Source organism: Chenopodium quinoa, unplaced genomic scaffold, assembly GCF_001683475.1.
Source record: "Chenopodium quinoa cultivar QQ74 unplaced genomic scaffold, ASM168347v1, whole genome shotgun sequence".
NCBI lineage: Eukaryota > Viridiplantae > Streptophyta > Magnoliopsida > Caryophyllales > Amaranthaceae > Chenopodium > Chenopodium quinoa.
Genome location: NW_018743616.1, coordinates 2,782,784 through 2,799,320, shown reverse-complemented (window position 1 = coordinate 2,799,320; position 16,537 = coordinate 2,782,784). Strand labels below are relative to the sequence as shown.

The window sequence follows — 16,537 nt, the reverse complement described above, 5'->3', positions numbered from 1 at the left end:
GGACTAAGGAGTCACACTCATAGGAGTCATAGCCATAGGCAGGGGTGAGCATAACAGGGTATCCTGTAAATTTTTTTCGAACCGGAACAGGAACCTCTTGCAACAGGTTCCTCAAAATGGGAACGGGAGTTCCGGTTTTGGTTCCGATTCAGGGTACCCTGTCTTGTAGTATACTTACTAACTTTTTGCAGATTTTTTTAATAAAAAAACTGGTTGGTCACTAATTTATAAGGTTTACAACTTGCAAAATAAACAAACTAATTGTAGTTGTCTAACAAATTTAATACGTATATTTATAATTGTGATTTTGATATTTATTATTTAAAAAATAAGTTAGAATTGGTGTATAATTTAAAATTAAGTGATACTTTTAATAGGTTACAGGTACCCTACAGGTTCCGGTTTCAAAAAATTGAGAAATTGAATCGTAACCTGTTGCAACAGGTTCTTTATTTTGCTACCCGAAACCGGAACTTCTAGTACAACTTTCAGTTTCGGAACCTGCGGTTTCTATCAAATTTCGGTTCCGACTAGGTACCCTGAATTTTTTGCTCAACCCTAGTCATAGGCTCATAGCTCATTGCGCAAGTCGCAAACCAAGTCCCGCCAAAATTCAACATTCTCCTTGTAAAATTATGCAAATTACGGAGTATCTGAAATTATATATTCCAAAAACCTTGCTGTAAAACCCTTTTCAATTTTCTAGGGTTTATCATTCCATTACCCAAAAATTGTCTGCTTAAATCAGGGCTTTTTCTACTTGATCAAATTCGATTATAATGGATAATTCCAATTCCGGAGCTCCGTCGAATGATCCAATTAGAGAATTATTTGGTTCTCCACCTCCAAGACGCCCTATTCCCAGCAATTCTTTCAATGCTCTTGTTAAAATTTTCTCTCTCTTCTCTGATCAAAACCCTTTTTCTGAGTATGCTTCTTATGCTAAACTTCCAGGTATTTAATAATAATTAGTAATTTAATTGCTTGATTGGTTTTGATTATTTGGATGATTTGGTATTGTGAATTTGATTATATTTTATAATCGGTTTGTTTGAATTTGTAGAGTTTCCGAGGCAGTGTGGTGATAATCTGAATGATTCCAGGCGACTAAGTTCAGGTACTTTTGTGCTATAATTTGCTATAATTAATGCTATGAGTATTTTATTTTAGTGTGTAATCGAGGGCGATTCGAATTGGGGTTACTAGAAGTGACCTCACCTTGATTTTTGGCCTTCCTGCACTTAATTGTCATTGAAATGCATAATTTAGGTTTGTCTAAGGTTGTGTATTATGTGTTTATTGTGCTCATCACCGTCATAGGTGTGTGTGAAGTTTACCTGTTGGATTCATTTGTGCTCAATATATGAATTTCTCGGTCATTCTATTGTTAATGATGCGTATTTGGGGATGAACTTTAGCATTTGGCATGAATGATCTAATGGTGGAATCTTGCAAATTCTACAGAGATAAGATTTAAATAGAAAGAAAATGCTGGGTGAGGATGTAAAAATATTATTTATGAGGCTAAATTTTGACGTTATTTGTTCATTCCCTTATTTTTTCGGTTTAAGATGATTTATGCAGTGATGTGGAACATGTTGTTGTGCCAAGAGTTGAGAAAGAAGCTTCTAATACATTGGCTGGTTCTGATACTGTGGAGGCTCATAATTTGCCTGTTCATGATCATGAGGCAAATAAAGAGGGGGTTCCTGGGGAATTTTGTAAAGACATTGGTTTCAGTGGTTCGAAACTAATAAATGAGTTGGGTAGGACCGATAAAAGTAAAACCATGGAAAAACTGCCTTCTGCTGAGGAGGGCACCAGCACTGGGATGGCTGAGGTCGACAAAGTGCATGAAGAATTGTCAGGTATTGAGAGAATTCTGATGGATGAATCGGATGATTTTAGTGTATTACAACTGTCAGACAAAAATGTCAATTCTAACATTTTGAATGAATTTGGCTGTCTTTTGGACACAGATGTTTTTGTTAAAAATTCTGTGATAGCTGAAAGCAGCAATAGTGCAAAAGTGACTGTTGATGGGAATATGAAGGGAGATGGGGCAGAGGAGAAGAAACGAAAGCATGTGGAAGTAAGCACATCAACTTCTGGAGGTGATGAAGCAAAATCTCATACTCATCTGTCTGTGGTTAGAGAGGTCGACTGTCGAGAGGTTGGGATCCAGCATGTTGGTATGTGTCCTGGAGAGGCTCAGATGCCTCTGGAAAAGCAAAGAAAAGCTCCTCAAGGTTTATCTGAAGATCTTACTTTTGCTGCACCGAAAAGCAACAATATAGGAGGAACAATCTCAAATAGCATTAAGATGGGGAATAAATCTAGTGCTGTTATTAAGGGCAAAATAAAGAAGGTTAAGAAGATATCTGCGAAGGATGTCAATTCAGGAAAAAGTAAGATTTTATCTATAGATAGTGGGACTTCCTACAACATGAGTTCTGGTGGTGTTGATCCAATTGTGTGTGAGAAGATGGTGAAGCAAAGTGTATATGGTAACATAGGAAAATCTACTGCAAGGAAGGTATTGTCTTCTTTATGGATTTAAATATGTATTCATGAAATAAGTTTGATGTTTTGCTCAAAAGTTGTGAATATTATATTATTTAATAATTACTTTAAGATGACGCCTTTGTCTTAGGGAGTATGTCTTTATCAGTTATTTGCAATGTTGCAATCTTTTGGAATAATTTCTGTTTCTAATTATTTTCATGGATTGGAGAGGTGCCCAGTGGCTTTCCACTTCACTCACTCATTCTTGCTAGTTGGTACTAGCATATAAACTCTTGTTTCTTTCTAGAAGAAAAGAGGTCTGCTGGTGACACTTTACAGTGTGATCTTCCACGTCTGTCCTTCTTTCTATATCAAATATAATCTGTTTTGAAGTCCTCTTAATTTTATTCTTTTTCCTCTTCTCTATAGAGTTGAATTTGAGAACCTTTTGCTTTTGATGGTAGAATCTTCCTTGATCTCCAAATCTTGAGAGTTGTATGACTGTATGAGGTTAATTTTGTATGACATTTTGCTACTATTGCAAGCTTTCCAATAATAACTATTTTTTCATCTGGATATGTAGAAGACATGTATAAGTTAGGATAAAGCTTATATTATTATCTACTAAGTATTCAACGTGTGCAAAAATTTGTTTTCTTTCTTTCCATGGAGTTCTATTTATCAGAAGTCTGGAACATATCTATACTAATACATACTACGTAAATAACTACTGTGAGAGGTAGGAATTGCAAAGCAGCAGCTTCTCATTAATTGTCAACTGTTTTCATATTTTTTTTCAAAAAAAGAAATTCAACATTTGGTTGAGAGGTTCTGTGTAGCTAATTTAACAATACCTTAGATTAAATTTAAACTTATGTTTGCTGAAAATTAAAAGACTGAATCATGTATTTACTTAACTTTAATTGTTTATAAATAAAACTGATTTAATCCTACTTCATATATTCTCTCTTGAAAATTTTCACTGGATTATACTATCCTAAACCATTCCAGTTTTTAAGTCTATGAAAGATATAAAAGCGCACATTGATCTTAAGTAACCATACAAATGAAAATGGATAAACCATATAAAGTTTTCTTCTCACGTTTTTAATTACATTCTCCTTATTTATAGGTGGGTAGTTCTAGTGTTCTACCTTATTTCCGCTTCCATATGTATTATCTTCTGATGTTGGTGAATTTACAAGAAAGATTATGTCTTTTGATGACCACTATGTTTGGATTCAATATAAATTTATGATACTTCAAATGCTTAATTTTGTTGAAATTCTACTTTCCTTTGTTAGGTTGGAAATAATTGGCCCAAGAGTTGTGCAAAGATTCAGTACTCTCGCCAGGAGTTACTAAATATTTGGAAGGTAGGTGTGAAGTGTGGCTATGTTTGATAATCATATTCTGTTTGATTGGTCCTACTCAATGTTTCTACTTTGCATGTTCAATAAGTTTATATGTCTACTGCGGATTGCTGTATTGGTTCGTTAATTTGAGCTTAATACTAGAGTAGCATTGAGAAGACATGTGCCACTTATTTGGAAGTCAACTACTTGTTGTCTTCTTTCATTCTTTCTTATATCAACTTCAAAACTTTAAAATTATTAAGCCAAAGTTTGTGCTGACAAGTGACAAATACTAAGCTTGTTGATGTATCCTATTCTTGGTTTGTTTGGACTAGTTAGTGGTAAGTCTACATAGCCTGGAAACTATTCCTCCTCTTGTTAAAGTGCCAATGGTTTATTTGATGTCGCTGCTATTACAATATGGCTGTGAGATATCAAAAGTTGCGCATGATGTAAGTTATATGGAGTATAATGGATATCATACTAGTTATACTCACTCTAGTCATGTTAATTTTGAAAATTAGCAACTGATAATTGAAAACTAAGTCTGGTTTTCAAACTTGTTTTAATATATATAAAAAAAAAAAAAAAGAATTAAAACTTACAATAATAACAAACCAGCTGTCTACTGTTACATTTGTTTTCTTTTCATTTTTTATTTCTTTTATTACTTATTGCAATTAATTTTTTAATAAAAAGTTTATGCATTTAAAGTTATACCTCTTAGTATAAATGTACCTTGTAAGGATGAGATGAATGCTAGATTTACAAGTTTTCCTATGTAGTTCAGGCTTGAATATAATAATACTTAAAGTAGAAGGAGCAATTTACTGTCCAAATAAAAGAGAATAGGGTAAGAGAGCCTTTGGGGGGAGGGTTACTTAAGTGTGTACAACACGTAGGATACACAAACACTTAACCCAACACGTGTGTCCGGACGTGGTGTTGGAAACCGACACGCTTTGGATACACGACAATGTCTTAGACATGCCAAAAAAACCGTGTCCCCCCCCCCCCCTTTTTAATGTTTTATAACACTTGGACACGAAAGTGTACTATTATGACTTGTTTTGCCTTTTAACACGCCTCATCTTTGGAACACACTCTCTCTCTTTTATTAGGAGAGAATGTGAGGGTTATTATTATGGGTGTTTTCATAGCTGATTTTTAGAAATACAAAATGAAGGTGGACGAATGCAACGAGGTGTTGTTCGCTAATTAATAGAGTGAGGGGAGTGGAGGAGGAGATTAAGCCAAAAGAGAGTGTTAAAAGATTGTTAAGTGAGATTGTTGATTTCGATGTACTTTATTAGTTAATGTAATAGTGTGTGATCCGAGAAGAGGGAAAAGTGGGAATATAAAGAAAGAAAAAGAGGAAAGAATTAATGTGTGCAAGTAGTTTATGCTAATTCAATTTATAAAAATATACATCCTCTGTTTCCACTGCAATCTTAGCAACTTCGGCATCACGTTGAACAATAGTCAAGTCAGTCTTTTGGTTTTTAATTGCAATATTGAAAATTTTGCACTATTCACACACACTACTTTGTGGTTTATTTAGAAAAAACATAGTCATTTGGGGTTTTGTTAGATCCCTCTCGATATACAGTTCCACAATATGAATTTTTTTATAATTCTTGGTTAAGTATAATAAAAGATATTAATGGTATAATGTGTGCATTGGCAAGCATGAAAACTCTAACATTGCAATTAAAAATGAATGGAGGAAGTACTATCTGGATTAATGATTTTAAGACCAAGTCCTTTAATTTTGTTTATGCGATGCAATTTCTTTAGCGATTTGTTGAATAAACCTATTTTTTTTACATTTATAATATGAGTTGTCTTATGGCTGTACCTGTATCCCATAATTTGAGATTAATGTTTTTTCCATATCCTTTTTATACTTAAACCCGTGTCCGTACCCGATCTCGTGCATTCTAAGTGTACACACCTGACACCTGTGGCCAGTGGGATATTGCTGAGTTAAGGGTAGCAAGAACATCACATAATTACAATTTTGGGTTGTTAGTCCATTCAATGCATAAGGAATTAAGGATAATTCTTTCAAATCCTCACCTTATGCTCTTTTTCTTTGGATAATAAAGCTTCATTCACCTGTGTGATATAAGACTTGTTAGAAGTTTGGGTGCTTACCACTCATATATGTATTGTAATATGGTAAGGGGAGAACTGTTTGTTCTCACTCCCTCAGCTAGCCACCCTTGTTTAGCATAGTGTTTAGGATTTCTGAAGTGCATCAGGCTTGCCTTTGCTAAGTTTTTTATGCACTTATTGGTGACTTTGTTGGGATTCGAAATGTGGCAATGTTGTAGGTCTCACTGATGGATAGAAAAGTTACTAGGATTTTTGTAAGTAGGGTTTTTGTCTGTACAGTGTCTGTGGAGTGTGGATACTCTGGGTAGAGCTTGTATACCTTGCTTCTCTTTGGTGTCTGTTGACATGTTGCAAGGACTTTTCTTTGACCTTTCAGCTGTCCAATTTAAGCTCCAGTTTGATCAGCAATATTGTACCTCTTTACTGGCTTTAATCTTATCATTGATTTTTAGTTTAATAAATTTAATTCATGTCTAAATTCTGAAAAAAAACTATTCTTCTATATTTGTTGCATTTGAAACCAGTTTGTTTTTGGTTTCTTGTTTGTTTCATAGTCTTTATAGATTGTTGCTGGCTGATATTTTGTTCCAAGTCTCTGTCCTTCTCTGAAATGAGTTAGCTGAGATATATCATTACAAAATTCTTAGTTTATTATTCTTATGATATCTTTTACTTAATTTTCTTGAAGATGACGTCTGTTCCCGAGGATGTCCTGAAAATTGTACAAGAAATTGATGCTGAGGTACATAGTAAATACCAGGATTCTGCCGCTGGAATAATGACTGTGAGTTGTATCTGGCCGTTCTGATTGTTTTTCCCTCTTTGTGCTCTAATGTGATTGCTTGATCCTTTTTTTGGCTACATTATAGTAGTATGATCATATTCCTATGATCCTCTTCCTCACTGTCAAGCTTAGTATGATTATATGTGAATGTGAATTGGATGGAACTCATTTTGCATCACTTTTATCTATTATGTAACACTGCAGTAAATATTTCCAAATTAGTCATTGTGCATTATTGTCTGCTTTACTTGTATGCTTATAGAGTCATTACTTTCATATTAGTAGCGCTATCTATGGAATGTTGAAATTAAGAAAGTAGGTATCATCTATTTGGACTATGTGGTCTTTGTGAAGGCAAGGGCAACTGACAAAACTTTATTGTTTTCCCTTGAAAAATGCTTTGTTTTTCACATTGGGGTGCTTGTGTCAAGGAATGGTGGATTCTCCGATAATAGATGTTAGTGTTTGTTTCCTTTGGCAGTGTTTTGTTTGGGCTTCTCCATGGTGGAATATGAAAGGAGATTAGGGCCATTAGACTTATAATTGATTTGGAAAAACAAATTATTTTCAATAATTGCCACTTCTCCTTTAACTTATTTATTTTAATAGTTTCACTTGGAAAAGCACAGATAACCAAGCCATGGCTATAACTCATACTTCGTATTATTTTTTGTTAATAAATACTACCTCCGTTTCCAAAGTTCCCATAACATTAACTATTTGCGCACAAATTAAGGCATTTAGATTTGTTCCCCCCATCTCTTCAAAGTCCACCACAGGGAAGGTTTTTTCAGTTTTTATACTTTTGCTTTTCATCTCTACCTCAAATTTCACATCTTATTATTTTATTTTGTTTTGCTCTTATATTGCCCCCCCTCTCTTATTTTGTTGTTGTTGACTTTTGGTTCTCTTTGTTGCTGTTGTGTAAATGTTTTCATCACTCATGTTTAACACTTCCTCCTAGCCTATTGAATGCTTTCTTTTTTTTTGGTTATGTTGATCATTTATAACAGGATGCTGGCAGTGCTAAGAAGAAAAACCCAGGTCCTCCTACAGAGAATAAAATGGCTGAAGAAGAGGTAAAGAAATGGTGTCATTCGTTTATGTATGACAGGATATACTAATTATTTTTGTTGATGCTCTTTAGCTTTGCTGATGCTGTTAGTTCTAGATTTATCCATTTTCTGATTTTCTGTGCCTTTCTGAAGGGTCCAGTTTTGATTTTCATAATGACCTTTATCTTTCTGCCACATTTAACTTTGGCACTTTATATTTATTTATTTATTTATTTATTTATATATATGTGCATTATCATTGTTACTATGAAATGGAATATTAGGCTTTTTGGAAGTATGAACGTACAGGAAACTTAACAAATAAAATGAAACAATAATTAACAGACACCAGTAAGCTGGAAGTTAGCATAGGAAAGCTGACATGATAACTTCTGAAAGCAAACCTAATAAAAAGGTGTCGGGTATAGTGGGAGTGTCTTGACTATATACATTTATAAAGAGTGTATGAAGCCGACCGATTGATCCTCACAATTAGAACTCCTGGATTTTGTGAAAAAGGACAATCAATTAATCAATCAAAGCCTTAATCCCATAAGTGGGGTTGGCTACATGAACCAAAAGTGATTATTCCGTATTGTTATCCCCAAAAATCTTCCTTCTCCATCCCTTACGATCAAATACCTCATTCTCATGCAAATGCATATGCTTCATATCCTTCCTAACTCCTTCCAACCAAGTCATTTTCGGTCTCCCTCTACCTCGTTTAACCTCTCCATGATCCCACTCTTCCACTCTCGTACTGGTGCACCCCTTAGTTTTAGACGCTATTGAGGCGCAAGGCAATGCGAGGCCGGCTGAGGTGCAGGCCAAAACGCCTCGGTCTTCCTAGGCGTAGCGCATTCCAGATGGCGAGCGCCTCAGACCGCCTCTATCAAGGCGTAAGGCATACCCCCTGAGCTGCCTTATGTTTAAAAGCATGAGAAAAAGAAGTTCGGATTAATTTTTGTATATTTTTTTTTCCAATTGAAGCTTACCTAGTCTTTAGATTGATAATTCGAGCAAAAGCCCCTTGTTAATTGAATGAAATCACTTCAATTTGACCCCCAATTTAAAACCCTAATTTACGGGTTGCTTTGCAATTGAAGAATTGGTGGGTTCAGCTACGGCAGACATTGCTGGAGATCAATCCCCAGCGGTTTCCGGCAGCAGATTATACCGGCGGCCAGCGGTGGTGAGGCAACCCAGGCAGGGTTTTTTTTTTTGTTCTTCTATTATCTCTCTTCGACCTCTGCTCTTCTCCATTACGTAAAGTTTTTTTTCTTTATTATTTTTTCTGTTTTTTTTTTCTTTCTCTCTTTTTTTTTTTTATTTTTTTTTTATTGAAGTAACAAAAGCCTGCTCCTCCTCCTCTGACCACCTTCCCTCTTTTTTTTCTTTTACCAAAATAAAATAGTTTTAATTATTTATTATGCCTAAATTTGAGTATTTTTAGAAAAATAATAACAAAAAAGCAGTAAAATTTCTTCAAAAAGCACTAAATTAAGTAATTATCATTTTAATTTGATTTTAAATAAATTTTTAATGCTAAAAAAGAAGTAAAATAAAAATTAAAAAGTTTGCGCCTCATATCCAAAAGGCGTGTGCTTTCGCTTTGCGCCTAGGCTCCAAGGATCCTTTGCGCCTCGGTGCGCCTCACGCTTTTTAAAACTAAGGTGCGCCTTGGGGTCTCCATCTTACATGCGAAACAACGCAGTCGATATTCCCTTAGTTTGTCTGCAATGCCTGTAACACCCTCTTTCTTGCGAATAACTTCATTTCTGATTCTATTTCTTAGAGTGTTCCCGCACATCCATCTTAACATGCGCATTTCCGTAACCTCTATCTTTTTAATGTGCTCCTTCTTAGAAGCCAGGTGCATGAAAAAGGACAAGAACTGAAATTGTATATTTTATAGCTAGCATATTATGTGATATTATTTGTTTCTTGAATAAAATTGGATTTGTTGCTGAATCAAACAAAGATGTGGGAGCCAGGTGCATGAGATTTAGCTCTTTAGAATTGGGGACATGAAGACCTTCCCACTGCCCTTCCTCATCCCAACTCTTTCCTGGTTTTCTTCTATTCAAGCTTGAGTGTCTGAAATGATCTAATTAATATGGAGTAGAGTTTTAAACCCCAACTTGAGGGTGGTCAGAGAGACAAAGACCCAATATAACAGCTATCCTGGAGATAAATTGAATCTGTTCCCCACATGTGCATGGATTAAAATATTCTGTTTTAGATGCAGATTTATACCTATTGCTTGGAACCATTGAGGTTTCTTTTTTATCTGCTTTGTATGGTGTTGTTTGGGAGGTTTGGAGTAAACCTAACCAATCCATAATCTTTGTTTCATAAAATTGTTTTGAGGGGTTTACTCTCCAAAACCTCATTGATACATAGGTAGGTGAGTTCAACTTCAAATTACAATTAATCTTTATTCCCTCTAGCCCTGCCCTCATTCTTCATCCCTCCCCCCCCCCCCCCCCCCCCCCCCCCCCCCCCCCCCCCCTTCTAAAACACACACATCCAACTCTTGCTACTCCATCCTTCCCATCACAAACACCAAAACCATGACCCTCACAGGGGTATCCATTAGAAGTAGAACCCAAAGTTTCAAACATAGGGACATGGTCCTTTGATTGGACACAGATGTGGGACATATTCTAATGTCCTTTTTTTTTTAATCTCTACTCCCTCTTTTTAAAAAGTGCCCTAATTTGACTAGGCATGCATGCCAATGCAGAAATGTGACCAATAATATTTTTAGTTATCAATTAAGTATAAAATGTAAAAAATTGGTATTTAAAAACTATACATTGAGACGATTCCAACAAGTAGCCACATGACTATATTTTTTCATATGTATAAATTACTAACATTGGTCCAAGTGGATTATGTGAATTGTACAAAAACTCAAATTGGGATGGTTTGGAGGAGTACTTTTTTTCCTCTATGAATTTGTGTTTTAAGATGATTTGTTGAATTTAAATTGTAACTTACATTTTGTTTTTGATGTACTGGGCTGTTTTGTTTGCAGCATCCATGTTTGACGACTTGACATTGTTTGCAACATTTGCTAACATTTTTCATCTTGGTATTACCATCTATTCAGGGCTCAAGCATCCCAAAGAATAAAAAACGAGGCTCTTCTTCAGAGGCAAGGAAAGAAAAGAAAAAGGTTTTATTTATTTTGTTTTATTTTATATATTCTCTTTTATATTTTTCTAACATTGGATGGAGTAGTCAAGAAAAGCCTTTGTTTTTATGGGGCTTTAGCTTTTCTACTTGCATCAATCTAATATTACAACAATAGACTTTACAAGAATTCATGCGAAGCAGATTTTGGAGAAACCTAATGTTTTAAGATGAATATTTCTACAATCAATTTTTTGCCATTTCAAAAAGTTACCATGAGGGGGTTTGGGGAAGTATCTTCCAATAGAAGATATGGTGGTTCTTACTGAGATATGGTCTGTAGTTGGATATCTGTTGGAAGCATTGTTCCTAGCTCCTCCAGGGGCTCTTCTCAAGAGTGTGTTTCTCTGGATTGCCCTGTTCAGATGTAATTAACGACTGGAGCTTTCTTCATTTGCTTTACGAGTATCCAAATGATTCCTTATTATAGTACACTTTCCTATTGTGACTGGATACTACTACTAAGAATTATTACATGTATTTCAGATTCTAGATGCTGTTAATTGAGTTCTCTCATTAACAGCTTTAATAAAATGAAGTACTGAACTTCTATCTTGCATCCCGCAGTGATTCGCTTCTATATCTGTTCTGGAACTTAGTAATTAATGATCATATCTCTGTCAAATTTACTAATTTCTCTTGATCAATAAATTTATGTCTCTTTTTTTGAAAGTAATAAACAGAAAATTTTGTGCCGGTTGCTTCATTTTAAAAATTTTGTTTTGCTGCAGTAATTTAACTTTTTAGGTAACACATTCTTTTTTGCTAATTTAATTCTGCAGCAGAATAAAAGGAAGAAACGAGCAGAAATGGATAAGAAACTTGGTGTCAAGAGATTAAAACTTACTACTATCGTGAAACCAAAAATCATTGCACCCTGTCGCCATTATCTCAGGGGAAGATGCCAAGAGGTGGTTATATTTTAATATTTGAGGTTCTTTTTTTTTTTTTTTTTTTTTTTAAATTTTTTTTTTTTTTTATTATCTCCTGCTGTTCTATTATGATTTGAATTTAGATTGATGAATTATTTATTTTCACATTTGGATCATCAGCATGAAGCTAGGTGTTTTATTTTGTTTACTGCATTTGGTGGGTTATATAATTTTTACTATCAGAATTGATTTTAAGTTGTATATTTTGTATCTTCTGTCTTGTGCTATTCATGTGATGTTGCACCTTCCTTTTAGCATTTTATGTACCATCTCATGAGATTGCTTTTCATTTAGCTGTTTACGGCTCAATGGTCTACAGTTCTCTTGTCTTTTGATTAATTGTTCTTCTTGCGTAAGTCAAGTAATTGACCACATGTTTTGCATAATTTTATATATTGCGTAAGGTGGGATTTGATGATACTATGGAACAAATTTATGTAATATATGAATACATGCGTATGTCATGATATCTAACAAGTACTATGTAATTTATGCTTTGGATCCTCTAGTCTTTAGCCAAGTTTTACCTTGTACCTAAGGGCATGTAAAGTCTGATTATTTATTCAGTAGTGTTCCTTGCTAATTTGAGTAAATAGTTCTTTATATATTATAATAGGTTTCTCATGTATGCCTTTTCTATTTTCAGGGTGAGAAATGCAAGTTTTCACATGACGTGATACCACTTACAAAATCCATGGTACAATAATTGGTTATTGAACACTTTCTGTGGATTAACTGATTAGTGTTATTGTCTACATACATAATAGCTAGTATATTAAGCACTTTGTTATGTCTATTTGATGTTATTTTGTTCACCTTAGTAAAGGTTTCCGTACATGGTTAATGACTTGGAATATTAGGCATCTAAGAACCATAAGAAGTATCAAATAATCGAAGATGAGTGTAGCAAAAACTTTTATGCTATTATAACTGTATGGGAGCACCCTCAGGGATAGAATTCAAAATGAGGATTGTTGATGTAAGGTTGTTGCTGTGAAGGTAAGATAAGAATGAACCTGCTGTGTTGATTTTGGCATGGGTGACATCCCGTTGTGTCTTTCTATTACTTCTATATGTCTTCATTACTTCCTCCCTCCCCCCCCCCCCCCACAACACCCCGCCCCAGGAAAAAAAAAGAAACCTGGTCATTTGAAGTGATCAATTTAGGGACCTGGTTAAATGCTTGTTGGAAAATCTGGCCTGGCACTCGTTGAGCATTGATCTCATAAATTTTGATACCGGGAGAAAAAGACCAGGTCTGGATGAATAATCAATTTTTGCTCACACAGAAATGAAAGGTGTCCAGCTGAGAACTGGATTCTTCTTCATGCACTATGGTTTTCATACCATTGACCTGATGCCTCTTATAAGGCTCATGGAGAGGAGGGAATGAGAGATATAGCCTTGTCATGTGCGTTAAAGATAACCGTTTGTGTCATTACTCATTTTTGTCAGATTTGTTGCATGGACTTTTCTATTTGCTCTACTCTCTTTCTCTAGGGCTCATCCTTTTGTTCACTTTGTGCTACAGCCATGCTGTCATTTTGCACGTCAAGCTTGCATGAAGGGGGATGATTGTCCATATGATCATCAATTATCCAATTATCCATGTAACATCTATGTTTCTACAGGTTTTTGTAGCAGAGGTGATAGCTGCTCTTTTTCACACAAGGTATATTCAATTATTCATGCATCTAAGTGTCTTATCTTTAAAACCAGCTGTTTTATTTGCTGAAAATTATTCATGACTCGTGTTTCATCAGATTCCAGCTAAGGAAGTCGCAGAAACTTCTGCAGGAGTTTCCAACTTTGGGACTACTATTCCAGATCAACTTGACAAGTCAAATTCTAAACAGCAGCTTGATGCTAATGCATCCTTCTCTTCTGGTGTTGCGACCCCCAAGAATCTGAAGGAGAATATAGCAACTCAAGCCAGTCTGCCAGGAAAGGCACCAAAAGGTTTAAGCTTTCTTTCATCTGGAAAATCATCACTGAAGGATTCTGGTAAGCTTAAAGAACTTGATTTATCCCAGAAAAGTGGCAGTGCTACAGGAACTAGTAGTCAGCCAAATATAGCAACAACAGCTGTCAATGTAGTTAAATATTTGATTGATACCCCTGCTTTAGATACACAAGGAAAGGATTTTATCTCATTTTTGAGACACTCAGCTGGTAGTTCAGGGGATAAAAAACAAGCTAACCCCTCACATCATAGGGATAATTCTAGATTTTATTCATTTGGACAGTCCGAGAATGTGAACCCATCTCACAAAAGCGATGATCCTTCTGCTACTAGTAATCAGCTGAACAAGGGAATGTCAAGCAGAGTGCTAAGTGTTTGTGAGATGCCTGAGGCTAACCCAGCTTCAATTAGTCCCAAGCAAATTAGTATTCCGTCTTCTGGTGGATTTGCATATGATAATTGTGCTGCCAAATCACAAGCTACCTTGCCTAATAATGGGCATCTGGATTCCCAGATTAGAGAAAACGAAAGTGCAAATGGATCCGATAAGGCAGTACAACCGAAGCTTTGGGGTTCTCCAGCTTCTTCAGGTCAATCCCCAATCAAGGTTGGAGTTAAAAACACACCAGGCACAGCTCAAAGGGCTCTCTTATCCACGCTCTCATTTGCGGCAAAATATGGATCTGGGATAAAAATGACTTCAGCAAGTTCTGCCAAGGAGGTCACAAAGAATGAAAAGACTAGTAGTGGTAGTGGATGCACACAGGACGAACCATCAAAAGCTTCAGCAATTTTGGATTTCTTGTATAGTGGAAGCAATAAAGAGAAGCAATAGATCACTTCGTAACCTTCAAGGCTCCAAGGTATTAGTCTATGAAATTTCTTGAGAACACATAGCCTCTTTTAACTTGTAAATGTTTGAAAAGCATTGTGTTAGTGAGTAGCGGCATTATACAGTACTAATTTAAGTGACAAAACCTCAAGAGATGTGAAGTTTAGGTCAAAGATTTTGCCAAATTAGCTCACAAACGGTGACTTACGAGAAATTCGATCCCCTCTTCTCTACCCTCTATTAGTCGCGCACTCTCTCTCTCTCTCTCTAGTTTGAAGATTTTACATCATTGGCTTTTTTTTTTTTTTTTTTTTTTTTTTTTTGAAATTAGGCTGACTAATATTTGGAATATCAAGTATATTCTTCTCCTTGTGAAATCATTCATGTACCAATTGTACTTGTATATATGCATGATATAATAATAATAAGATATTTCTCAAAAATTGATAGTGATAAATTGATAATAAGATGTGTTTGTGAAAGAAACATATGCACAAGGGCTAGGGCCACCCACCATAAGCAGGGTAAAACCTTGAGCACATGTACAAACTTTGAGTCTGACACAACAAGCCATAACTTAGCTGTTCTACTTGATCTAACGTAGGGACATTTACAATTTTATGTCCCATCTCAAATAAAATGTCATAATTACTGATGAATTTTCAGTTATTTGTCACAATATTCACTTCCTCACAATAATAATCTTATCCAAAATAGATGTCATTACTTATTATGGTTATTTGTCAATGTATTCATACTTACCCACTCTTTTTATCTTATCTAAAAAAATATGTGATGATATCTATTGTTATACGTAGTACGGTGTGTCGGTGTAAGTGTTTTAAGAGTGAGACTATTTGATTAACGTTGGTTGTTTCAAGGGTAAATTAGAGAGTTTGTCAAAAAAGGTAAATTAGATAGGAAAAATAATGTTTTACTAGTGGATGCATAATTCAATTGAATACCAAGTTCATTGAATACCAAGTTCGTTAAAATCTTGGAGATGCTATTTGTGACTTTTTTAAACCAAAATAAAAATAACTTATTACTGGTGTTGTTCACTAAGCTCCTATGTCTTTCACCTAAGTCAGGGGATTTGAATACCCTAACCGCCCTTTTCTCTTTTCTCTTTAGGTTTTCCAAATTCAAATATTTCTAGCCTCGAAATATAGTCAACTAGGTGTGAAGCCTGTGCGATGCACGACTTTATTTTATTTTATTATTATTATTTAAGATTTGTATCCTTTTACATAATAATAATAATCATAAATAGACAAGTCATAAACAAAAAGACATTTATTATTATAATTATTATCATTGAATAACTATTGGAATCAATTAAAAACTTCTTTTTATTAATAAGATATAAAAATAAAAAATAAAAAACAATTTGTCAGGTTCAAATAGAATTCTCTCTTGTAAACCTCTATGTAGAGTAGTCTATTCTTTTTTTGTAATTCTGGTATATGTATCTCTGTGAATTACACTGGCAGGATTATCCTATTCCCCTCTTCAGCCCTAATTATGTAGTGTGTAGAGTATATCGTTTCTTTGTAATTCTTGTACATGTTTCTTGTGCCTTCGATGAATGATGGTGACAAGATTAATTTTTTCAGTCTCCAACCTTAGTTGTATCTTTGTTTAGGTTTGCATCTCCAAGGGTATTGTAAATTTCACTTTGTGAAGCCATGAAACTTGGGTCTCCGACTATGAAAAGAAACCAATTAATATTTTTCGATGTACTGTGTGGTTGATTGGCATTGCATGTACAGTGAATTAAATTAAGCCTATTTAT

The 16,537-nt window shown here is 34.9% G+C and overlaps 1 protein-coding gene across 4 annotated transcripts; it reads left to right on the top strand.

Moving 5' to 3' along the window:
- Window positions 1-622: 622 nt before the first annotated feature.
- Window positions 623-15,204, top strand: LOC110683055. Of its 4 annotated transcripts, none has more exons than XM_021859403.1 (12): window positions 623-954; window positions 1,064-1,117; window positions 1,572-1,868; window positions 1,980-2,536; window positions 3,810-3,881; window positions 6,667-6,762; window positions 7,776-7,841; window positions 10,933-10,998; window positions 11,798-11,926; window positions 12,594-12,644; window positions 13,579-13,619; window positions 13,711-14,033. In XM_021859403.1, the coding sequence occupies exons 1-12, from the start codon at window positions 780-782 to the stop codon at window positions 13,856-13,858; spliced, it is 1,752 nt and encodes a 583-aa protein (XP_021715095.1). In that variant the 5' UTR covers window positions 623-779; the 3' UTR covers window positions 13,859-14,033. The 4 variants fall into 4 exon arrangements, with proteins under 4 accessions (XP_021715095.1, XP_021715093.1, XP_021715091.1 ...); XM_021859401.1 differs by having other exon boundaries at window positions 624-954; window positions 6,667-6,720; window positions 13,479-13,619; window positions 13,711-15,204; XM_021859399.1 differs by having other exon boundaries at window positions 625-954; window positions 13,479-13,619; window positions 13,711-15,203.
- Window positions 15,205-16,537: the final 1,333 nt, after the last annotated feature.